This window comes from Rhinoraja longicauda, chromosome 6, assembly GCF_053455715.1.
Source record: "Rhinoraja longicauda isolate Sanriku21f chromosome 6, sRhiLon1.1, whole genome shotgun sequence".
NCBI classification, from domain to species: Eukaryota; Metazoa; Chordata; class Chondrichthyes; order Rajiformes; family Arhynchobatidae; genus Rhinoraja; species Rhinoraja longicauda.
The window spans coordinates 62,775,217-62,801,261 of NC_135958.1; the positions used below are offsets into that span (position 1 = coordinate 62,775,217).

At 43.8% G+C, this 26,045-nt stretch overlaps 1 protein-coding gene across 1 annotated transcript in view; it reads left to right on the forward strand.

Moving 5' to 3' along the window:
• The window catches only part of evpla (envoplakin a), a 59,510-nt gene that overhangs the window by 14,869 nt on the left and 18,596 nt on the right, over window positions 1-26,045 (forward strand). The window contains exons 2-14 of the mRNA XM_078401840.1: window positions 5,510-5,597; window positions 7,016-7,170; window positions 7,944-8,067; window positions 10,232-10,363; window positions 11,433-11,474; window positions 12,977-13,138; window positions 16,166-16,273; window positions 16,982-17,077; window positions 20,171-20,293; window positions 23,034-23,180; window positions 23,529-23,683; window positions 25,287-25,438; window positions 25,683-25,840. Coding sequence (XP_078257966.1) covers window positions 5,510-5,597; window positions 7,016-7,170; window positions 7,944-8,067; window positions 10,232-10,363; window positions 11,433-11,474; window positions 12,977-13,138; window positions 16,166-16,273; window positions 16,982-17,077; window positions 20,171-20,293; window positions 23,034-23,180; window positions 23,529-23,683; window positions 25,287-25,438; window positions 25,683-25,840 — 1,642 coding nt within the window. The remainder of the gene's footprint in view (window positions 1-5,509; window positions 5,598-7,015; window positions 7,171-7,943; window positions 8,068-10,231; window positions 10,364-11,432; window positions 11,475-12,976; window positions 13,139-16,165; window positions 16,274-16,981; window positions 17,078-20,170; window positions 20,294-23,033; window positions 23,181-23,528; window positions 23,684-25,286; window positions 25,439-25,682; window positions 25,841-26,045) is intronic.

The window sequence follows — 26,045 nt, forward strand, 5'->3', positions numbered from 1 at the left end:
AAAGACGTACAGGTATGTAGGTTAATTGGCTGGGTTAATTAAAAATGTAAAAATTGTCCCTAGTGTGTGTAGGATAGTGTTAATGTGCGGGGATCGCTGGGCGGCGTGGACCCGGTGGGCCGAAGGGCCTGTTTCCGCGCTGTATCTCTAAATCTAAATCTAAAAGAAAGCAAGAACAGGTTACTGATTTTGATGATCAGCCATGATCAAATTGAATGGCGGTGCTGGCTCGAAGGGCCGAATGGCCTACTCCTGCACCTATATTCTGTATCTCTGTTTCTATGTCTCTAACAAATGACTTCAATTTGTGCTGGACCTCCAGTGTTGCAGCTCTTTAGGATTATATACATTGTCATTTTAAGTGCGTCCCTGCCTTGCTCCTCATAAACCAAAAATAGACTCTTCTTCATAAAGTTCTTGGTTTCACAGCAAGGCACATCATCAGTATGAGCCTCAGCGACAGTGGACCCTATATTGATAATGCCCCCATATCTGGGAGTTTCATTCCTGTCCTTTGTGGCTGACACTAGTTCATGGCTTATGTAAATGGAAGTTCTTAAACTCTTTGACAGTAGGTAGACCATTTTTGCACATTTATGTATGCCTTAAGATGCACCCTCGACCACTGCTACAAATAAATAAAAAAGTCTGTCCCTCGGCCACATTTCAGGAAATCTGACCACCTAGCTGTGCTTCTACTCCCTGCCTACAAACATAAACTGAAGGAGGAGGATCCGATACAGAGAGTTATCCGATGCTGGTCAGTGGACACAGATCACATCCTACGTGACTGCTTTGAGACAGTGGACTGGTCCGTATTCAGGCATTCTGCAGCTAACCTGAATGAGTACTCCACTGCCATGACTGACGTCATCAGCAAATGCGTAGAGGAGGGCGTGCCGATGAAGACATTCGGAGTGTTCCCCAACCAGAAACCATGGATGAAAGGCAAGGTACATTCACAGGTGAAGGCCAGGTTGCTGCATACAAGAGAGCTTCCTAAGATCTTCGCAAAGCTATCAAAGATGCCAGGAGACAATACCGGGACCAACTTGAGTCCCAGTGTAATCTATCGGACACATGCAGAATGTGGCAAGGTCCAAATACTATGACTCTCTGCAAATTGAAGTCTGGCAACACATTGGTGATAGTGATAATGAGGCCTTCCCTGAAGAACTTAACTTTCTCTGCTCATCAGACTTAAGTGTGCCTCTTCCCAGGGTCACCGTTGCAGAAGTTCATCAGTTCTAGGAGCAGAATTAGGCCATTCGGCCCATTAAGTCTACTCTATCATTAAATTGTGGCTGATCTACCTTTCCCTCTCAACCCCATTTTCCTGCTTTTCCCTATAACCCCTGACACCTGTACTAATCAAGAATCTGTCAATCTCTGTCTTAAAAATATCCATTGACTAAGCCTCCACAGCCGCCTGTGGCAATGAATTCCGCAGTAAGATCGACATTCTTGAGGGTGAACCTATAGAAAGCAACTGGCCTGGAAGAAGTCCCTGGCCAAGTCCTTAGAAGCCGTGCGGAACAAATAGTGCGAGTATTCATAGACATCTTTTATGTCTCTACTCTGTTCTGAAGTACCCACCTGCTTCAAGAAGACCACCATCATGCTGGTGCCGAAGAAAAGCAAGATATCATGCTTTAATGATTCCCATTCAGTTGCCTTGACATTCACCATCATGAAGTGTTTTGAGAGGCTGGTTATGGAACATATTAAATCCAGCCTACCAAGCGGTCTTGACCCACTGCAGTTCACCTACCACCACAACAGGTTCATGGCTGATGCCATCTCCCTAGCCCTACACCAACCCCTGCAACACCTGGATAAGAGAGACTCCTACATCAGACTTCTATTCACAGACTAACGCTCTGTTTTTAACAATATTGTCCTGTCTAAGCTCATCGCCAATCTCATGGAACTTGGCGTCAGCACTCATCTCTGAAACTTGATCCTTGATTTCCTGACCAACAGATCACAATCGGTGAGGACAGGGGACTAATCATCCTCTACGATAATCCTCAACACTGGTGTTCCGCAGAGTTGTGTTCTCAGCCCCCTTCTCTACTACCTGTACACCCACGACTGCGCAGCCAAGTACAAATCCAATTCAATCTACAAATTCACGGACGACTCCAAAGTTGTGGGCCGGATAATAAATAATGATGAGGTGGAGTTCAAGAAGAAGATTGAGTACCTCTTGACTTGTGTGTCAAGACAACAACCTTTCTCTCAATTCTGCAAGGCAAAGGAGATAGTGATCGACTTCAGGAAGCAAAGGGTGCCTTCAGGACACATAGGGTGCCGAAGTTGAGATGGTTGAAAGCTTCAAGTTCCAAGGAGTAAATATCACCAGCATCTTGTCCTGGACTCCCTATAGCGAAGCAATGGCCAAGAAAGCACACCAACGCCACTACTTCCTTCAAGGCCTAGAAAGTTGAACATGTCCCCAACAACTCTTACCAAATTCTACCGATACGCCATAGAAATTTTATCGGGGTGCATCACAGCAGGGTTTGGGAACAGCTCCATTCAATATAGTCACCATTACTTTTGTACACGGGAGACCACGTCTCAGGTTTTTCATTGAGGTTTTTAAAGAAGTAACCAAGAAGGTTGACGATCATGGAGCCATGGAGATTGTCTTCAACGCAGTCTTTTTATAAGGTCTGCATGGTAAGCTGCTCTGGAAGGTTGGATCACATGGGATCCAGGGAGAAGTAGCTAACTAGATACAGAATTGACTTAATGGTAGAATGAAACCAAGAAGAATGAGGAGGAGATAAGACTTTTCTTTGCCTTCCATCACAGTGAGGGTGTGCCTGGAGCAATCACTGTGATTGCTGTTTGTGTTAAAATTGTAATTGTGTGTCTTGTGTTCCGTATTGTCTACTGCCGGACCCTGATGTGAGAGGACGCTGGCGCTATTTGTTCGCCGCTTCTCCGTCAGGACAGTTCGTTTGTTTGTTTTTATGTCTTGACTGTTTTTGTAAAGCGTCTTTGAGCATTTGGAAAAGCGCTATATAAAATAAATGTTTATTATTATTATTATTATTATTATTATTATTATTATTATTATTATTATTATTATTATTATTATTATTATTATTATTATTATTATTATTATTATTATTATTATTATTATTATTATTATTATTATTATTATTATTAATGGTGGTGGTAAAAGATTGTTTAACAGCCTGGTGGCCTGAGACTAGTGATGTGCCTCAGGGGATGGTGTTGGACACAATGTTGTATTAGTAATTAATTTATTAGCCAAGTATGTAAAAACATGCAAGGAATTAGATTTGCCATACAGTCATACCAAAAAAGCAACAAGACACAACTACATAAAAATCAACATTAAACATCCACCACAACGCACTGTGATGGAAGGCAATAACGCATTATCTTCTTCCCTCATTTTCTCCACAAATCCTTGATTCACTCATCCCTTCCCATCCAAACCACCCCCTCCCCAGGTACTTTCCCTTGTAACTGCAGGAGATACAGCACCTGTCCCTATAACTCTTCCCTCGCCTCCATTCGTAGACCCCAGCATTCCTTCCAGGTGAGACACGTGCACCTCCTCTAACCTCATCTACTGCGTACGGAGTTCCCGCTGTGGCCTCCTGTACATCGGCAAGGCCAAGTGTACACTCGTTGACCATTTTGCCGAACATGTGCGCTTGGTCCACCAAAGCCTACCGGACTTCCCAGTTGCTATTCATTTTAACTCCCCTTCCCATCCCCATGCTGACCTTTTTGTACTGGCCGCCTCCACTGTCAGAGTGAGGCGACATGGAAACTTGAGGAACAGCACCTCATTTTCCGCTTGGGTAACTTACAATCCAATGGTATGAACATTGAATTCTCCAATTCAACACCCCCCTCCCTTTTCTCCCCCATTATTAACAACCTCACACACGTTGCATAAGGAATAATGTTTGAAACGAGTCAGAGAGTTGGAGGTTCAAAACACGGTCATGGTAAGTTTGAGGTTCGTCAATGTGTGGAAGAATTTTTCTATTTGTGACCCTTTCCTGATGTGACCCTTAATGGTGAGATCATGCTCAGTGGTTAACCCTGATTACTCTTTGGAAGATGGTACTTGCAGCTGCTTTCTTTAACTGTTACAGCATTTGCTTATCACTACCAACTGCCTGTAACCCATTTAAGTTCCTAAACATCAAATATCCTGTAACATCCAGAACGGAATCACATTCCATCACCTTGATTGGAGAGCATTCCAGGTTCTGACAGACTTCTGAAGGAAAGGATTCTCATTTTACATTCCTGTGGGCAGCACAGACAGTGGTGAAGCTGATACAGCCCCTCCCTGATAGAGTCAGGAACCTGGCTTCAATCCTGACTTTGATTGCTGTGCAATATTTGCATGCTCTCCTTTTGACCACGTGTCTTTCATCTGGTTTGGTAGGTCAACTGGCCACTGTAAATTACCCCGAATGTAAAGTTGGATAAGAATGTGTGGAGCATGAAGAAATGCGATTATGGAGAATAATCAATACTCAATAGGCTGAAGAGACTTATTCTGTGGTGCAAGCCACCTCTTCACAATGATTTTAAATCTTGCGTTAGAGACCAACCTACGCAAATTAATAGATTTTCCTCCTCTTCTCTCTCTCTCTCAAAACTTCCGTGCAACCTGTCAAGCCCAAGGTAATCTCTGCCTGAAGGAGACCAGAGCCAGGTTCTGCCATAACTTTCCGCTAAACTAGGAATGACGTGTTATTTTGGGGTGATGGCATTGTTCTACTCAGAGAACGAGAGCGTATGGGAGATTTAATAGAGATGTTCAAACATCTGCAGCCACCCTGTTGCAAATGATTTTACAGGTGGACAGGTTAATAACCAGAGGATGGAGAATGAAGATAATTGCCAAAAATGCCACGTAGCATGGAATGCAATAGCCAAAATGGAGGGAAAATAGATGACGTTGTGACTTTCAAAGGGATTTAGTTCAGTAAACGAAGCACTGATGGTTACTGTGATGTACACATGCAACCTCCCATCCTCGTCGACAATCCCATCCTCGTCGACAATTAATGATACATTTTACTCAGTATCATTCTCTAAAGCACGCATTGAGTGGGAGACCAAAACAACACAGGTCTGGACACAAGATCGCCATTTTAACTCTCCGTGTATTTTTGCAGCTGCGCAGGCACAGCTTTACCATATTGTTGCATGTATACATTGCATAGCAGCTTTACCATATTGTTGCATGTATACATCACAGTTACGGCTGGTGGGTGAAGACAACTGGAGACGTTTTTTAAAGACTTTGGCAAAACCACCATGGCTGAAGTAGCATCCTCTGCCTGTAAATGCAAGAATTTCATTATTCTGCTCATATTCAGTGCATGTGACAAATACTGTAGACACTCTTGATCTCTTTGTGGGGTGACATTCTATCTTGCTATCTGGGCTGGATCTCATACAGTATCTCCTCTTCTGACGATTCTTGTTTCCCTTTCAGCGAACTACCTGTGCTGATTGCGCAGATGCAGAAAAATGGTGACCAGGTGGAAAAGGACATTCTGGACACAGAGGATAAACTGCGGGCGGTGAGTATTCTTCCTTCAGGGTCACAATGCAAACCTTTCCACAAGGCTGCAAGTGGGATAACATGAGAAAGAGTGGTTGGGTGAACCAACGAATTTGCATTTGTGTTGCCCCTTTTATAACTTCTCAGCATCCCGGTGCATTTTACAGCCAGTTGAATATTTGTGATGGGCAGTAACTTGTTGCAGCGGATGGAAACTTGTTAGACAGTGGCGAACAGTAATATCTAATAAACAACAATAAACAACCAGGTCACTTGAGGATGGAGCCTTGGTTTTCTTTAATGGGCCCTCTGCCATTTCCTAGCATCTACTCAGGGGGCCGAGGGGAGCTCTTTCAAAGGCCTCATCCAAACGATGGCATCTCTAACAATGCTCCACTCCCTCAGTACTACATGAAACTTTAACGAGAGCTTTTGGATTGGCTTCCTGAAAGATAAATCCAGTCCCATTCCTCCACATTTTCCTATTTCTGACGAATTATTTCTCCAAGTGCTTCAGTCTCCAAATCTTTTGAAAGCAATCCTTGATTTTCATTTGGTCCTATGAGGCATTGATTGTGAATGACATGAAACAATTATTCTTCATGGACTAGAGTTACTTCGAGCAACCACTTTAGACCTGTACCCTCAGGGTACAGATCTCCATCGTTGGAAATGGTCTCTCCAATTCAATCAAATTCATTCCTTATTTTAAATTCCTCTTTAATTAAATCTGGTTTCACTTGTCAAAGGAAAATCAGTTTATGCACAGTATTCCAGTTCCTCCTGCCTGGAGTTCGGACAATAAATGCTGGTTTGATTGTGAACACACCAATTCTCTATCATGTCACCTGAACTGACACTGTTTCATTCCTTCATCTGCTGCAAGTATTAACATTCAACTCAAGGTGGAGGGGCTATTGGTTTAAACATTCAGTATCACAGTGCTGCAAGTGGTACGAGTGTTATATTACAGCACGTTGATGGTTCTCTTTTCCTCCTTATTACTATGTGGCATTGGTAGCAAATTATATGTTATTTTAAACCTGGTTCTGGTGCCTGAAGTGACCATGTTAATGTCGACAATGTGCACCAGAGAAGAATAGAGGGAGTAGTCTTCCATGATGTGCTCCATTCTGTGGCTCATTTCTGCAGCCACAGCCAGGAATTAGAACACAGAGCAGTACAACACAAGAACAGGACCTTTGGCCCACAATGTCTGTGCTGTCAAGACCAACTCTTGTCTGCCTGCTCACAATCCACATCCCTCCCTTCCCTGCATATCCATATGCCTATTCAAAAATCTCTTAAATGCTACTATGGCACCTTGAAAAGTTGTAATTCAGGATAGGAGGGACAAGGAATGTGGAAGTGTGTACGGATGTGATGTTCATCAAAAATTGTAGATAGATTTGCTTTGTTTTTTCTTGATTATTTCAGGATAAGTTAAACTACGATAACAAGCGTCCGTTCAAATACGAGGCTGTGAACAATGAAAATTTAGCGCGAGCGGAAGTACTGTTCAAGGACCTGTTCCTGAATGCTGACAAGTCAAAAAAACTGAATCACCCGCAGGGACATGAGATTGAAGCAGAGTGAGTTGAAAACCTCTGGTGTTCTGGAGAAGGATGTCATTATTGTGAAGGCCTAGACTAAAAATCCAGAGGGATTTAGTTCAAATCCTGTCAGTGCCCGAAGAGAGCTTGAAGACTGCAGAATCTCAAAATGTAAATCTAGCCTCAAGTAAAAGTAACATCGTTGCTGGAAGAACCTGCCAAATAAAACCAATCCCATCCACTTGCACATAATCTACCCTTCCATTCCCTACCTATTCATGTGCTGTCTAAATGTTTCTTAAATGTCATTATTGTATTTACTTTCACCACCAACTCTGACAGCGTCATCTAGGCATCGTCACTCACTGTGTAAAAATATTTCCTTTAGCTTTCCCCCCTCTGATTTTAAAGTTATGCCTTCTTGTATTTAACAATTGCACTGTTATACTGTCAAAACCACAGAACTCCCTACCTTTCTAATTATTCAAAAAATGGCACCATTGGGAAGAACTCCAGAAATCACAGGCTGGAGCTAATTTCCTAACTATGTTAAGATGGTAGTGGGTGAGGAATGATAAATTAGGTAACGTTGACAGATTTGTTTCCATTTTATTATGACAATCTTGAGTTTAGTTTCTTGTCACGTATAGAGGTCAAGCCTTTGTTGAGCTACCATTGGTTACGCGAACTAGGGTGGACTTAATGACATCACACAAAACATTAACACTAATGGTGGAATTTGAATTGCAAGATTAACCAGCGGGAATTAAGTGTCTGTTTTTAACATGTGTTGAATGTCTGCTTCTGTTTAGCGTCAAGAGAATGCATGAACGCTGGGTGCTGCAGTGCTCAGTATATCGAGATCTCTATGAGAAGCTCAAGCTGCCCAAGACTGATAAGTCCATAGATTGGCCTGATATCCTGGCACAGAAGCAGGTAGAGTATTAACCTTCACTCTGAGCCTACCCAACAGTTCCTGCAGGAGGCAATTTGAGAAACTTAAACTCATCCAAACTCTTCCCTTTCTTCCTGCACTTGCTGATGGTGTGCTGTATTCCTAATAGCAAAAATCAAGAGTGTTTAATCATCAAATGTACCAGGAATGGAACAATGAAATTTGTATATTCTGCAGCTTTACAGGCACATTAACACGACAACAAAACATTGTTTTCTATCCACAATAATCAATAATACAATAACTCCTCAGTATTACTAAATAACCAAATTCTAATATTGCAAACCTAAATGTGAGTGTAACCTATAAAAGTTCCATCGTAGTTTGTTCCCATTGTAGGATTGTAGTTGGAGTTAGTTGTGCAGTGGGTTTCAAGAGTCTGATGATTGAGGGGGAAAAGCTCTTCTTGAATCTGAAGGTAACCGGACCCTTCCTGTATCTTCTTCCAGAAAGCAGCTGTGAGACCAGAGTGTGGTCAGGGTGGTATATTTTGATGTATGGTATAATATGTTGCTGAGTCACTTATGTTGGGCTCAAGTGTAGATTACCAAGGCAGTGGTTTATAGCTCATTTTATGCACACTGCTTGACCATGTCATTTTTCAAAGCAGATTTTGCTTTGTCCTATCACCAAAGGTTAGGAATTCCACAAAATGTTTCTAATTGCAGTGATACAGAGTGATCACTGACGCCAAGATAATGGTTCCAAACATACGATGATTCAGTTCAACATATTGGCATAAACTTAGGTGAAGCCTTCAATTTAGTGCAGACAGAGCTGTTCCAGATTTTCTAACTTATCCAATAGAGGTATTGTCTGCCCTTGCAAAGCCAGCATTTATCACTCATCCATAATTGCCCTTGATCCGAGTGATTTACTGAAGCATCTCAGAGGTGAATAAAAAATCAGTCACTTTGCTGTTGATCTGTTGTCATCTACAAGCCAGGCTGAGCACAGGCAATCGATTTCCTTTTTTAAAGGACATCGTTGAACCATCTAGGTTTTTAACCAGATCCAATACTGATCAACAGTACTAATACTAAAGAACCTCCAGGATTTATTAAATTACTAGACCAAGTGGACCCGTTGCGCCCAAACCTCTCCTGCATTGGTGCAGCACACTCTCCTCTCCTTTCCCCCCTCTCCCCCTCCTCCTCCTCTCCCCCCTCCCCAACCCCCTTCCCCCCATTCCCCTCCCCTCGCACTCCACCCCCCCCTCAACCCCCCTCATCCTCTCTCCTCCCCCTCCCTCCACTCCCCTCCCTCCCTCCCCCCTCCCTCTCTAGATAGATTTAAACTTTAAAATGTGATTAACTTTAAAAATATAACACCGATTTGAATGAAACTTCTTCCATTAGCACCAAAGGGATGACGGTGAGTAAGGTGGGCCTAAAATTGTTGCGCTATCGTGTACCGTTTTGGCTGTAGTTCAGGAACAAACAAACGAACGAGAGTTTTAGTATATAGATATGGTCTTTGTAGACGAGATTAGGTGAAACAGTTTTGCTAGAATGTAGATAAAAGACTGGAGGATGCATATAGAAGGCAATCATAAAGTTCATTCCAAATGAGATTAAACAAAGTTCTTTATTCAATATCGTGATACAGATTACATTGACGTCAAAAATTAAAAAAACAAATTCACTATTAATTTTCAAAAGTGAACTGGATATGTTCTTGAGGAGGGAGCACTTTTGTGGCTCTGGGGATACACCAGGGGAAGGGAGGCTACCTAGAGAAGGCACTAAGACCCGAATGAGCACTTCCTCTGGGCAGTGGAGGAAGTACTGTGAGCAGTACTTATAATTCTGCAGTTTTGTGGCTTGCCAGTACGCTAAAGTGTCAAGATCTTGTAGCAAAGACCCTACATTTATATTATATATCGACACACACCCTACTATATGGAGACACCCTTAACCACGAGCTCACTAACATACACAGATCACTCTCCACAATCTCTGTGTCATAGAAGGACACATCCCCCTCCATCCCCTCATTTTATGAAGATTCCCACCCCTGATAGCCCTGTGTTTTGCACTGATCCTTTGGTCTTTATCTTATGCGCTGACTCCCAACTACCTCCCTCTCGATGAGGCACGCCGCCTCTACTTTTGTTTTTAACAATCTTTCCTTTCCTGTTCACAGCGAGAGATTAATGCAGGTGGCTACGGACCACAGCTGCCAGAACTGGAACAGCAGGTTGCATCTCATCACATCATGAGTAAAGAAATTGAAGTTTATGGGCCGCAGATCAACAGCCTGTCCATCCCTGATCAGGTAAGGAAGGCAGAACAGTCAAGATGTTTGAATTATGGATGTGACAATTAGTCCTCGATCCCAGCATTTATTTGGAGTTTGCCAGGCCCTCGGATTTTGCACTGCTTTTGGGACTTGCAGTGTCGATAATCTCTGAGTTGGTCCAAAATACAGAGAGGCAGGTATGGGGGAAATAAAGTTACAAATTACAGAGAGACAGGTATGGGGGGAATATCTTGGAGTTTAGCTGTTTAATTCTATCCTTTGGTGTTGGCTGGATTGATTTAATCTACCCTTCTCCACCAACATCCTCAAGAGATGGAAGTGTCACGGAGTCATAAAGTCAAACAGAGACATGGCACAGAGGCTTTTTGGCTCGCCAGGTTCGCATCAACCACCCATTCTCATTCATCTAATGTTTATTCTCCCCACATTTTCATCAATCCATCCATACCCCCCAACCATTCCCCCCCCCCCCCCTAGATTCTACCAGTCACCTACATCCTTGGGGGCAATGTACAGCTGCCAATTAACCTACCAAACCCAATGTCTTTGGGACATGGGAGGGAACTGAGGGAATTTGTGGGGGTCACAGGGAAACAGGTGGGGAATTTGTGCAGTCAGGTGCAAACTCCACACAGGCAGCACCTGATGTCAGGATTGAACCTGGGTGCCTGACACTTTGAGGCACGGTGTAGCCCAGAAATTGTTCACCAGCAAAAATGTTGATATTGGCGAAGTAATTTAGTCTTTATAGCAACCAGGAGCTTTCATGGTCATTATCCTGTTGAAATCATGACTTGGCTTGGGTGGGTTATGCTGTTTCAGCAGTGTAGCAGCTGGGCCACTGTTACTGGTGTAAGACTTGCTGCAAAAAGGAGATCACAGTAATCAGCAAACGAAAGCTAAAGGAGAAACAGTGAACAAAGGGTTGGAGTAATATGATGACATCTGCCAGTGAGACAGGGATCGGCTGAAAGAGCCAACAAGTCTTTCAAGAATCTACAAACCAGACTCCACCCAACTGTTGATAAACTGTCCAAAAGCCAAAAACAGGAGAGTATTGTTCATTACTTTTCTTTTCTTACAGGGGGGACGCAAGGCTATTCAGAATCAATATAAAAACCTGGTGGTGAGTCACAGTTCCCCGTGTACCTATCTAAAAGCCTCTTCAACAACATTATCTTATCTGCCTCCACCACTGCCAATGTGTTCCAGGCTCCACCATTATCTGTGTAAATAACTTGCCCCGCACATCTCCATTAAATTTCCCCCCTCCCACTTAGCTATGCCCCCGAGTGTTGGACATTTCTACCATGGGATAAAGGTTCTGACTGTCTACCCTAACTCAGCCTCTCATAATTTTATGCCGTAAACCCGTGCTAAAATGAACCACATGGTGGAAGATGGTGTCCGTTATTACCAATTGTCCACTATAACTAAATAAGGGGGTAAAAATGTACAGTACTAATGGAAAAACAATGAATGAACATACACTACACAATAAACAGTTGAGTCATACCATGTGGAAACAGGTCACTCGGCCCAACTTGCCTCCACCAACCAACAAGTTCCATCTACACTTGTCCCACCTGTCTGCTTTTGGCCCATATCCCTCTAAACCTATCCTGTCCACGTGCCTGTCTAAATGTTTCTTTAATGTTGCGATAGTACCTGCCTCAACCATCTCCTCTGGCAGCTTGTCCCATAAACCCACCACTCTTTGTGTAAAAAATGATCCCCTCAGGATATTAGGAACCTTTCAGGGTAACTTTTATTATTTATTAACTCAGTTATTATTTCCCCAGTGTTGGACTTCCTGGAACCTAGACTACCCAGTTCCCAGTTTGCCTGATGCCCACACTTCTCAATGTCCAGACTGCCAAGGACAAGACTGTCTAGTGTCTAGATTGCCCTGCACCCAGTTTGCCTGGTGCCCACACTTCCCATTGTTCAGACAGTTTGGGTCCAGATTGCCCAGTGTATTGGCTGTCCAGAGTCCAAACTGCTCGCTACACAGTTTGCCGGCTGCCCACACTGTCCGGTCTCCAAACTGTCAGGTTCCAGACTGCCTTGCACCTAGATTGACCCATATCTAGTTTACCTGATGCCCGCATTACTCAATGTCTAGATTGCCTCGGTCCAGGCTGCCCAGTGTCCAGACTGCCTTGTATCCAGTTTGCCTGGTGCCCACAGTTTCCAGACTGCCCATGGTCCCGACTGCTCGGTTCCCAGTGTGTCCCTTACCCTGACTGCCCAGTGTCTCGACTGCCCCATTCCTAGACTGCTCTGTGTCCAGACTATCCCATACCCAGACTGCCCAGTACCAATGATGATGTCACGGAGCTGCAAGAAACTGCTGATGCTGGAACAAACTATTGGAGAACTCAACAGGTCAGCCAGCATCTGTGGAGGGAACGAACAGTTTCAGGTGGTTCCTGACATTACTGTTTGTAGACCCAGTCTTACAGCGTGGAAACATGCTCTTTGGCCTAAATTGCCCACACAGGCTAACATGTCCCATCTACACTAGTCCAATCTGCCTGCGTTTGGCCCATATCCCTCTAAAACAGTCCTATCCATGTACTCTGTTATAGAAAGATGCCTTGAAAGGTTACCTTTGATTTTACTCAGGACTCCTCCAAGCTGCGTGAGAACCAATTGGACGGTCTCTATGGCTACATGCAGGATTGCACCAAGCAGCTCGTGTTCTTGAGTGATCAACAGGAGAAGATCCAGAAGCAGGACTGGAGCGACCGGCAGTTGGAGCCTGAGGAAGTTCGCAAGCAGTACGAGGTGTGTGAGGCTTCCTGTAAATGTGGACTGACAAATTATCACTGGCAATATTAATATAAAGCTAGACACAAAATCCAGTAAATGTTGGATTTACTCAGTGGGTCAGGCAGCATCTCTGGAGAAAATGGATAGGTGATAGATTGGCATCAGTGAAATCTTTTAAATAACCTAATACTGGTGATGAACTAGATATTACATTTGTGATATATCTGTATACTAATATAATTTACTGTCTATTCTAACCCTTGACACAGAATGAATTATTAGCTTGTTTTATTTAAATACTTTATATTTTCTTTCCTTCACTCCCAAAAGAACCCATTCACAATTCTTTTGGGTACAAGGATTAAATTAAATCTCGTAGTGAAGTTACAATCTCACTGGGCGAACAGAGGTGCAAAACGTTACATTCCAAGGCTAATAAAAGTTAATTTAAGAATGATGACATGATATATTTCATGCACTTATTTCTGTAAATTAATCTCCCACCAGGATCATATTCTGATGAACCAGATTTTTTTCATCATCGGTTTTGTGTTTCAGTTTGAGCTGTGTTTATAACCTCTTCTCCTTCATCACCAAAATGGTCTACTCCATTATGTCACCAGTATTACGCCGTTGTCTGCTGAAACCCCCCTCTTAAAGTCTTTGAGAACCCTAAACGTGACCATTCTAAAACATTCTTGCACAACTTCCATTCCTCTCATTTCCATTATCTTCTGATTGTCCAATTTTCTACTCTTCTCAGGCAGTTCCTTGGCAATGAGGATGACTTGTTTGCACCCTAGATTTATGGGTTCCAACTGGATTGATGAGTTCAAGGCAAAAACTGCAGACTCCTGAGGCAGGAGGTGGCTAGTTTGTGTGAAAGTCTTTTCTTTCCACCTCTAACTCAAGGCTTCACTGTTCTCTAGGCACATGGCCTCAGTACCATCCTGAATGCTCCTTCACTTTAGAAACATGGAAAATAGGTGCAGGAGGAGGTCATTCAGCCCTTCGAGCCAGCACTGTCATTCATTGGCTGATCATCCACAATCAGTAACCGGTGCCCAACTTCTCCCCATATCCCTTGATTCCACTAGCCCCCAGAGCTCTATCTAACTATCTCTTAAATCCATCCAGTGATTTGGCCTCCACTGCCCTTTGTGGCAGAGAATTCCACAAATTCAAAACTCTGGGTTGAAAAAGTTCCTTCTCACCTCAGTTTTAAATGGTCTCCCCTTTATTCTAAGACTGTGGCCCCTGGTTCTGGACTCCCCCAACATTGGGAACATTTTTCCTGCACCTAGCATGTCCAGTCCTTTTAAGTGGTCATGGGCCTAAGATTCCCAGTGGTTAGTGGGGGTGTCATATTCCTTTATGGGCATGAAATTGTGTTCACCAATCAGCTACATACACACACCTGGTCCGACAAGGTAGACACAAAATGCTGGAGTAACTCAGCGGGACAGGCAGCATCTCTGAAGAAAAGGAATGGGTGACATTTCGAGTCAAGACTCTTCTTCAGACCTGATCAGACAGCCTTAATTTACATTCTCAACTTTATTTTCAAAATTACTCCCTTTACAACTCTTTCAACTCTATCCTGATGAGACATTCACACTCCTCCCATTCTGGCACCCTGCTTATCCCCAATTCATTTAATTGTCAAACAAGCAATAAATACTGGCCTTGCCTATGATGCTCAGATTTTTTTTAATGAATTAAGAAATCCCCGTAGATCCTCATCATTCCTAGTTAGATTATGCAATGGGTTGAATCCAAGGTAGAAATCATAAGCATAGCTTAATGTACCTTAATGTACTGGATGTGATTTGCATAATCTCAGGTGGTGCCGAACGATGGCTGCCTCGCCAACAGTCTGTCTTGTTTTTTTCCTTCTTTGTTGTTTTTAGTCTGGTGTTCAATGTACGTTTTGGTGTATCTTTAGCTTTGTATTTTGTGGGGGGTAGGGGAAACTTCAGGAGCTCCCGAAGCCGATCCCTAACCAGGGACCGCAAGCTCCATGATGTTAAAGTCCGCAGGCTCCCGGGGTTGGAGCTCCCATGGTCGATCCCCAGCAAGAGGCCGCAGTGCAGGCGGACATACGATAAGGAAAAAGTCGCATCCCCGTCGAGGGAAGATATTTTAAAAGTTTAGACCGCCCCGATTGTGGGAGCTTCAATCGCCTCGACTGCGGATGGTTCGACTGCCCCGACCGCGGGAGGAAAAGGAGGAAAGAAGATAAGACTTTATTGCCTTCCATCACAGTGTGGAATGTGGAGGAACTGTTCTGATGGATGTTTGTTAAATATTTATGGGGCTGCGTGTTTCGTTGCTTTTTTGGTATGACTATAAGGCAAATCATATTCCTCGTATGATTTACATACTTGTTTTCTTTTCACACTTGGCTAATAAAATAAACTAGATCAAGTTGGGCCTAAACCTCTCCTGCATCGGTGCAGCACCCTCTCCTCCCCCACTCCCCCCTCCCCTCTCCCCCCCCAAATCCTCCCTCCCCTCCTTCCCTCCCCCCTCCCTCTACTCCCTCCCCCTCCCCCTCACTTCCCCCTCACCCCCCTCACTTCCCCCCTCACTTCCCCCTCACTTTCTCCCTCACTTCCCCCCTCACTTTCCCCTCCCTTCCCCTCTCCCCCTCCCTCTCCCTCCATTCCCTCCCTTCCCCTCCCCTCCCTCTCCCCTCAAACCCCCCTTATCCCCCCTCCCCCATCCCCTCCCCCCACTCCATCCCCCTTATCCCCCTCCTCCCCTCCCTCCCTTCCCCCTCCCTCCCCCCCTCCATCCCTCCCTCCCTAGGAGATAGATTTAAACTTTAAAATGTGAATAACTTTAAAAATATAACACCAATATCAATGAAACTTCTTCCATTAGCACCAAGGGACAACGGTGAGTAAGGTGGGCCTAACATTGTTGCGCTATCGTGTACCGTTTTAGCTGTAGTTCAGGAGCAAACAAACAAGCAAACGAGAGTTTTAGTATATAGATTACAATTACAGTTACAATTGTCTGTTTCTTATTTTCCTCCAGAGTTTTAAAGAAAATGGGCTGTTGTCCGAGGAAGAAGCTGTCAACAAAATTCAGGACGATGGAGAGCATCTGATAAGGCTGAAGCACCCAGGCAGCCCTGCAATTGAAGTACAACTCATCTACTGCCCACTTTCTAGGACTGTATAGATCACTCACTTCATTACACAACAGGGATTAACAGATTAATTATTGACCTGAACAAATGAAGTCAGAACGAAGCCAAAAAATTCGAACATTAACAAACACAAAAACTATCAAAGAAACCAATCTGATGAATATCAAATCAGATCAATTGTTTCCATGCCACAGAGGTCAACTAGGCTAATTCCTCGAATGAGGATTTTTCTATCATCAGCTGCTAAATAAATTAGATCCAAATTCTTTGAAGTTTAGAAGAATGAAGGATGATTTTATTGAAACATGTAAGATATTGAGGCAACTTGACAAAGTAGATGTTAGGATTTCTTCACCAGTGAGAGCATTTCAGATAATGTTTGTTAGTCAGCACATGGCCATATGACTGATCAGAGTCAACCATCCAGTTCAGTTTTAAGTGCAGTAAGATATTCCCGGGAGTTCTTCTCCCGAGACAGTTGCCTCCAGAAAATGCATATCTAGGAACAGGACGGTTGGTCATTCATAAAGCTACACTATCACATTTTGTAACTCTTTTGGACAATTTAACCATTGGAATTTAACCATTGAGGAGCGCCGATTGTATTTTGATGTGAATCTTTGTGTTTTGACATAGGACCCAAGGTTCTATCCTGTATGCATTGGATGGAAATTCTAACATTGGCAGAATCTCTCTTTCAGGCTCACAAGGATGCAGTAAAGAATGAATGGCAGCAGTTTCTGAATCTCTGCATTTGCCAGGAGTCACACCTGAAGAATGTGGAGGATTACAGAAAGGTAACCAACTAATGGGAGGCAGTGTGGATGCCTTGGGCTCCACCTTTACATTGGATACGTGGACGTAGCATCTAGTATCCAGAAAAGCAGAACATTTACTATAATGTGAGACCTTAAGACAAAGCAGCAGAATTAGGCCATCCAGCTCATCGAGTCTACTCCACCATTCAATCGTGGCTGGTCTATTTTTCCCTCCCAACCCCATTCCCCAGCCTTCCTGTGCCCAAAACATCAAAAGCTAGCATACACTGGGACCTAGGAAACATTTCTTCCATGTGGGATTGTGTTGTGCACCTCTTTCTATGGTCTTTCAGGAGCCTGCTTAGATCAATTTGTTGGCAGCACTGTTGCAAATGGCACTTCCCAGCAGTGGAGGTGGTGATTTGGAACTAATATTTCTGTTACCCCCTTCCCCTCCCCCCCCCCCCCCCCCAACAGAAGAACTGTTCCCCTCCTCTCTTTTCCCTTCCCTTATCTCACCCCTAAAATGTATGTCTTGGTAGGTGATCATTTTACTCCGCACATTCGGCCTTCCAGAAAATAATGCAATTGTTACATCCTATATAGAGTAAAAGCATGGTCTTTCTTCTCCCTGACTTGCATTACAAACTTGCTCTGATTAATGGGCTACGTGGTTTCATTAAGTACTTCTCATTTTGTTTGGAGACGGTTTGGTTTCTAGCTAAGAAGATGACTCACAAATTCCAACCATTTAGGAATTTGAATTACAGGGAGTAATCCAACATCAAATTACCTTGCAGCACAAGGCGGGTGATGGGGGACAGAGCACAGTACCTTATTGTGAATCCCTCTTCAGGGTGTGCTATTTCCAAGTATCATCTCACACTAGCTTGCAATGTTTAAAGGTTGCCCATTGTATCCATCATCCACCACCCCGTGAGTCCAGCATTGGCTGCCAATTGGAAACAGCCCAATTTGAAATATTAAACTATAGTCAGGAGAGGTTCCAGATGATTGGAAAATCACAAATATTACCCCAGTTAGGCTGGTTAGCCTGACTTCAGTGGTTGGTAAGATTTTAGAGTCCATTATAAAGGATGAGGTTTCTGAGTATTTTGAAGTTCACGATAAAATAGGCCGAAGTCAGCATGATTTTGTGAAGGAGAGATCTTGCCTGACAAACCTGTTGCAGTGCATCAATCTGAAGAAGGGTCTCGACCCGAAACGTCACCCGTTCCTTCTCTCCCGAGATGCTGCCCGACCTGCTGAGTTACTCCAGCATTTTGTGAATAAATAAACCTGTTGCAGTTCTTTGAGGAAGTAAATAGCAGGCTAGACAAAGGAGAGTCAGTGGATGTTGTTTACCTAGATTTTCAAAAAGCATTTCAGAAGATACCGCATGTGAGGCTGTTAAAGAAGATGAGAGCGTATGGTATCAGAGGGAAGATACTGGCACGGATAACAACTTTGCAGATGGCAGAAGGCAAAGAGTGGCAATAAAGGGGGCTTTTTCTGGTTGGCTGCCAGTGACTAGTGGTGTTCTGCAAGGGTCGGTGCAGGGGCTGCTGCTCTCCACGTTGTATATCAATGATTTGGACGAGGGAATTGAAGGCTTTGTGGGCAAGTTTGCAGACAATATGAAGATAGGTAGAGGAGGACACAAAATGCTGGAGTAACTCAGCGGGACAAGCAGCATCTCTGGAGAGAAATAGGTGACATTTCAGGTCTGAAGAAGGGTCTGGACCTGCACTGGGCCTGCACTCGCTGGAGTTTAGAAGGATGAGGGAGACCTCATTGAAACTTACCAAATAGTGAAAGGCCTGGATAGAGTGGATGTGGAGAGGGTGTTTCTATTAGTGGGAGAGTATAGGACCAAAACTCATGCTTCAGAATAAAAGGACGTACCTTTAGGAAGGAGATGATGTTGGATTTTTTTCAGTTAAAGGGTGGTGAATCTGTAGAATTAATTGCCTCGGAACATTGTGGAGGCTGTTAATAGATATTTTTAAGGCAGAGATTGACAGATTCCTGAATAGTAGGGATGTGAGGGGTTATGGGGAGACAGCAGGAGAATGAGAATGAGAGGGAAAGATAGATCAGCCATGATTGAATGGCGGAGTAGACTAGTTGGACCAAATGGCCTAATTCTGCTCCTAGAACGAATGTACTTATGAACTTATTTCATCCATTCATAGCTATGATCTTCGCCTTATCTATATCTTAAATCCTCTCCAGCTCTCAGCCCTCCCAGATAACAGTTCTTTTATGTTTGTCCCACCACTGTTAACCATATTTTTAATTCCTAAAACTCTCCAAACCTCTCTGCTCCTCTACCTATCTTTCTTCACCAAATGTTTTCCCTTTCGCTGGGGTTTTGTTTACCTGCCCTGAGATTATCTTGAGTGCCTCGGTATCAAAATGTGTTTGGTAATGCTCATTTGCCACAGGCTTGTGGTATGCTGCCCTTCATCAGTCAGGTTATAAGAGTTAGGAAGTCATATTGCAACTGAACTTTGGTTTGGCCGCATTTGGAGTATTCCGTGCAGTTCTGGTAACCAATTGCAGGAAGGCTGTGGAGGCCTTTGAGAAGATGCAGAAGAGGTTTACCAGAATGCTGGCTGAATTAGAGGGTGTTATAAGGAGAGGTTGCACAAACTTGGATTGTTTGAGGTAAAGAGGGGGCCTAATAGAAGTATTTAAAATTATGAGAGGCATAGATGGTGACAGACCTTATTCCCAGCACAGAAATGTCAAAGACTAAAGGGCACAGCTTTACCACGAGAGGGGAAAAGTTTAAAGGAGATTTTTTTTTAAATGGAGAGTGGTGGATGCAGATTGAAGGTAGATGTGATAGAAGCATTTAAGAGGTGTTGAGATTGGCACACGAGTGGAATGGAGGGATTTGGATCACATGCAGATGGAGGTGATTAGTTTAACTTGCTATCATGTTTGGCACAGACATTGTGGGCGGAAGGGCCTGTTCGTGTGCTGCATTGTTCTCTGTTCTGCACACATGAGCATGGCACTGTGTCAATGCCAGTTATTGTTTTGTTTATTCAACTTGCGGATCTCATTCTTTCCTCGTGGCTTCACACTCTCTTAACCTTGTTTATCTTTTCTTTTCCACCCCAGTTTCACTTTGATGCAGACACTCTTGGTCAGTCCATCAAAAAGCACAATACGGAGCTGGACAATAAGTTCTCCAAGTACAAGGACAATCCTCGTGTCGTGTCCGATCTGCTTCAACAGTTTGGGGTGAGTGCTGCTGGGCTGGGCTCTAATTAATCGACCTTTCTTCCCTTCAATCCCACAGGGCTGGAATTAGTATTCCATATCGTTGAAATTCCTGATGAGCCAAATGTTATGAAGACTAAATTTTAGTGTTTCTAGGTCTCCACCATCATACTGGAGTTTTCATGAACTAACCATCTGGTGCACAAATGCCCGCAACCTAGAAGAAAATTCACAGCCCGTGGTTTATACAATGTGGTTTATTCATTATGTAACAAGGAGGGTTGATGAGGGCAGTGCACTTGATAGTCTGAATTTTGACAATGTTTTTGTTCAGGTGTCACATAACAGAAAACTAAGAAGCAGACGGGTCCAAGGGAGAGTGGAAAATTGCATTTGTAATTGGACTGTGAAAGGAGGAAGAGTGTAATGACTGATGGCTGTTTTGAAATGGGCAACTCTTACATTGTTCTTTACTCAGTCTGTTGCTACTTGCAGTATTTTTAATTTAGTTTATTTTAGAGATACAGCGGCCCTTTGGCCCATCGAGTCCGTGCTAACCAGCAATCTCCACACACTAACACTATCCTACACACACTGGGGACATTTTTCCATTTTTACCGAGCCAATTAGCCTACAAACCTGTGTACGTCTTTGGAGTGTGGTACACCCATGCAGGTCACGGGGTGAATGTACAAACTCCATACAGACTCCATTCATGATTTAGAAATATGCTGGCAGGCAGGTTCATTAGTGCTATACGATGGGTTTAAACGAAACTGGTAAGGAGATGGGATCTTATACAGGACAGAGGCAAATGAGAGGGTAGAAGTTGGTATGGAGGGCGATTTGAAAAAATAAAGAGGACAGGATAGGCGGGAGAAAGGCAGGGAGCAAGGAAAGAATGTTGGTTTAAATTGCACATTTTAATGCGAGAGGACTGACGGGTAAGGCAGATGAACTCGGGGCATGAGTAGATACCTGCGACTGGGACATTGTAGCCATTACAGAAACATGGTTTTGAGAGAGGGGCAAGACTGGCAGCTCAATGTTCCAAGGTACAGGTGCTTCAGGAGAAACAGAGGAGATGGTAAAAGAGGAGGGGGTGTTGCGATATTGGTTAAGAGTCACGGCAGTGGTCAGAGGTGACCTTAAGGATGATTCGTCCAGTGATGCTATATGGGTGGAGCTGAGGAACACATTGGTGGGGCTGTACCCCAGGGATGATCACCTTGTTGGGGCTGTACTCCAGGCCCCCAAATAGTCAATGGGAATTAGGAGAACACATGTGCTTGGAGATTGTAGGCAGCTGTAGGTCTCATAAGGTAGTCATGGTAGGGGATTTTAACTTTCCCAATATTTACCAGAAATATCATAGTGCAAAATGTTTAGATGGGCTGGAGTTTGCTAAATGTGTTCCGCAGAGATTCCTCCAGCAATAGGTAGAGGTCCCCACACTGGAGAGGGCAATGCTTGGAAACTGGGGGGTGCAAGTGGATGAAGTGTTCGTGGATGAGCCTTTTGGGACCAGCGACCACTATTCTCTTAGGTTTAAGATAGTTATGGAGAGGGACAGAGTGGGCCCATGAGTTATAATGTTAAAGTGGGGCAAGGCCAACTTGGAGACAGAATGAGACAGGATCATGCTCAAGTTGATGGGAGTAGGTTATATGAAGTAAAAGGAACGTCAGGAAAGTACGGTGTTTTTAAAAGTGTGCTGACAGGAGTTCAGGTACATGCACGTCCCTGTTAGAGTGAGGAGCAAGGCAGGCAAACAAAAGGAAGCTTGGATGACGAGGGAAATTAAGGCTTTGGTCAAGAGAAAGAAGGAAGCATGGGACAGGTATAGGCAGCTGGGATCAAGTGTATCCTTGAAGGAGTTTCGGAAACTGAGGTGTAAGCTAAAAACGGAAACAGAAGGGCAAAAAGGGGCCAGGAGTTAGCTCTGGCAGATAACATTAAGAATAATCCCGTGATTTTATAAGAACATAAAGGGTGTAACCAGAGAGCGAGTGAACAGAATTTCCAGTAAAACACAAAGATTTACCAGTTTTGGCAAGTTTTTGGCAATTTCTTCATACATTTAAAATCTGGAAGTTATTTAATATTGACAATCACTGGGGTAGCTGGGGTAGACAATCATTGTTGGGTTCATTACTATGACTCTTTGGATATCCCACGCCCTGATTCTTATGGAAATGCAAGTGGATGAAAAAGTCACTTTCAAAGATTCTCCTAGATTGACAAACTGAGTGGTATAATATTGCTGTGGATGCTGGTAAATACATTAAGTTAGCAATCTAATTATAAACTGAATCAAAACTTGGAGTGTATTCATTTGCAGTTCTTTCATCAATCCCCCTCTCTCTAGTCTCCTATTTGTGCAGATATCAAAATTCACCAGTCCACTATGACTGATTTCCAATATCGCATTGTTTAGTTTGATTGTTTTCTCATATTTTGCTTGACTGGATTTTCATATCTAACTCCAGTTTGACTGGATTCCCACTCCTGCTTGCCTGGATTCCCATATCCCACGCCTGTTTAAACTTTTTTCCGATATCACACTCCTGCTTGCCCAAATTCCTGTATCCCAATCCTGCTTGACCAGATTCCCATATCCCAGTCCTGCTTGATTTTATTCCCAGTACCTGTTGTCTGTTTTGACTGAAATACTGATTCTCAGTCTCTTTTATGACTGGATTCCCAGATCCCTCTTTTCTGCTCTACATGATTCTAACTTGCATTTCTTCATCTCTCTCAGGAAGATGAGAAAAACATTATCCAAATGGACAAAGAGATAAACGATCTGAAGAGGCGGAGCCAGCAGGTCATGCCACTGAAAGCTCGGCGCACTCCCGTTTCCAAACCCCTCCCAATGGCTGCCTTGTGTGACTGGGACGATGGAGAGGTGAGAAAGAGAAAGACAGCAGATTAACTGACCATCCGGCATATTTTTGGGGTGAAACTGGAGCATGAGAGAGTGACCCAGTCGGTCACAGGGAGAATGTGCAATCTCTACAGAAACAGCGGCAGAAGTCAGGATTGAACGTCGGTGAACTGGATGCTGTGAGGCAGTTACGCTACTTGCTGCACCACTATGAATCGCAATGAACTTGAAGTGCTGAGTGACTACCACAAGTTTTTTAGAGTGAGGACGACCAGCGGTGCCAGCAAGGAGCAAGGCTGACCGATATCATGACCATGGTATCAGGAAGTGTTCAGGTTGATTGAGTAAAATACCTTTTGTCTTTTACAGAATGAAGTCGGCCGCGGCGAGAAGGTAACACTCCAGAACAATGATGACCCCGAGAACTGGATTGTGAAGAACAGTGCGAAAGAGACCAAACGTGTCCCTTCAGTCTGCTTCAACATCCCTCCACCTGACCCAGAGGCCATTGATCGAGCAAACAGGTCAGCTGTTTTAACTATCCCTTTTAACTATCCCTTTTGCATAAAACCAAGACGCAAGCCTGGATGGTGATTGTTTGCAAGCTCTTTGATTGGGGCAATCCAGATGTGAAAACTCAAGGTACTCCTTGGAAAGTTGGACAGACTCTCTACCACTTCTGAACCAACCAACAGCCTCACTTGATTGAATCTTTAACAGAGGTTGTTCATTTGAAATACATGGATTTCAGCAAGATATTTGACAAGGTCTGACATGGTAGAATGATAACGAGGTAAAATACCTCAGTTCTGTGGTTTCTCTTGGTGAGATTGTTAAATAGTGTCAAAATGAGCCTGGATTCCAGGAAGTTTTCAGTGCATTGGAAATGTCCTTGTCCATTGGCATGAGGTGAAAAAAAGCCCCATTCCAGTCTGTGTTCAGGGCTTCCCCCAAGTTTTGGAACTGATCAATGGAACCCCCAAGCAAATTCTCAGCGAGTACTTTCCTTTTAATACAATCAACCATAGGCCAAGTCAATGTACGCAGGGCTTGGTGAACCGCAGCGTCATTCTACATACTAGCAAGGACTTTTGATTTACCTGTTGGGTAAAACAAGCTCCCTGTACACAGCCCAATTGCTGTTGCAAGGCAAGTAAGATTGTTAAAGTCATCGAGTCATACAGTGTGGAAACAGGCCCTTCGGTCAAACTTGCCCACACTGACCAACATGTCCCATCTACACTGCTTGCGTTTGTCCTACATTCCTCTAAACCTGTCCAATCCATGAACCTGTTTAAATGTTTCTTAAATGTTGCCAGAGTACCAGCCTCAACTACCTCCTTCAGCAGCTCGTTCCATACACCTACCATCCTTTGTGCGAAAAAGTTACCCCTCAGTTTCCTATTAAATCTTTCGAGCCTCACCTTAAACCAATGTCTTCTGGTTCTCGGTTCCCCTACTCTGGGCAAGAGAATCAGTGTGTCTACCTCTCATGATTTTGTACACCTTTATATGATTACCCCTCATCCTCCTACGCTCAAAGGAATAGAGACCGAGCCTGCTCAACCTCTCTCTATAGCTCAGGCTCTCAAGTCCTGGCAACATCTAGGAGTGCAGGTGCATGGTTCTTTGAAGGCGGAGTCACAGGTTGATCGGGTGGTCAAAAAGGCATTTGGCACATTGGCCTTTCTTCAGCCAGAGTATTCCTGAAACCTTCCACCATCATGCTTTCCTTCCTCCCTTGAAGCCAATGTTCTATCCATTCAGCGATCTCTCCTTGGATCCCATGGGATCTAACCTTCCAGAGCAGGCTACCATGCAGAACCTTGTCGAATGCACTGTCTAACTATAATCGCCTCTCACTATGGCTCTGCCATAGTCGTACCAATCTGCCATTGGTTAGGTAAATCTTCCTCTACACCATCTTACCACTGCCAGGACAAGTACATTGTGGTCGGGACACACAATAATCTCTCTTTGCTTTGCCCTACCAAACACTCTCATGGCAGGTCCAACGCTAATTGGAAATTGAAGAAAAATTCCTTTCAGTGCACACAGCCCATCAAAATCTCAACAGTCATACAATTCCAATGAACAGTTTAGTAAGAGTTTGCTGTTTGTTCCTAGATTGGCAAAGGACTTGGATGATTTGAAAAGGAAGCGAAAGGACTCTGAGAATAAGTTGAAAAACCGTTACAATGAATTGAAGCAAATGAAACCCACAAACCAGGACTTCCAAACCAGGGAGGTCAGCTTATTGAACCAATCAGCAGCACCAGGTGAGGGAGGATATTAATGGAGTACTATGTCTTTTGGTCATTATTTTCTGTCAATGGACTCCCTCCAAGTGACAGACACAAGCACTGGTCAACAGATGGTGTTGTGGTGCTCAATGCTTTTTTGCTGAACCTGTATGTTTACCTTAACCATGGACCTGAGCCCTTTTTCCAACACAACCATCATCTCAGCTACCTATCTCTCCTGCATTGCTTGACCGCTTACTTGTTTGTTTGCTTGGATCAGGGAAGGACGATCCCCATAGCAAAGAACTCCTGTCCAAGCTCAACAAGATTACTGACAACCTAGCAGAGACTGAGAAGGAGGTGATGACTCAACTTCACATGCCAATCAACCAAAGTGCTCCCACTCAGGACATTGCCAACCGTCTCAAGGACCACCAGGTAGGACTGGACAAACACGGGTTCCTGAAGCGAAAAGAGAATATGTTGGAACTACCAACAGGTCAGGCAACATCTGTGGAGATGGAAACTAGAATTGTGTGTCAGGTCAATGACTTTTCATCAGAATAGAAAAAAGTTAGAAACCAGGCCTGTCTTGCAGAGAAGATGGAGGGGTGGAGAGAACAAGGGCGGAGAGGGTGCCACA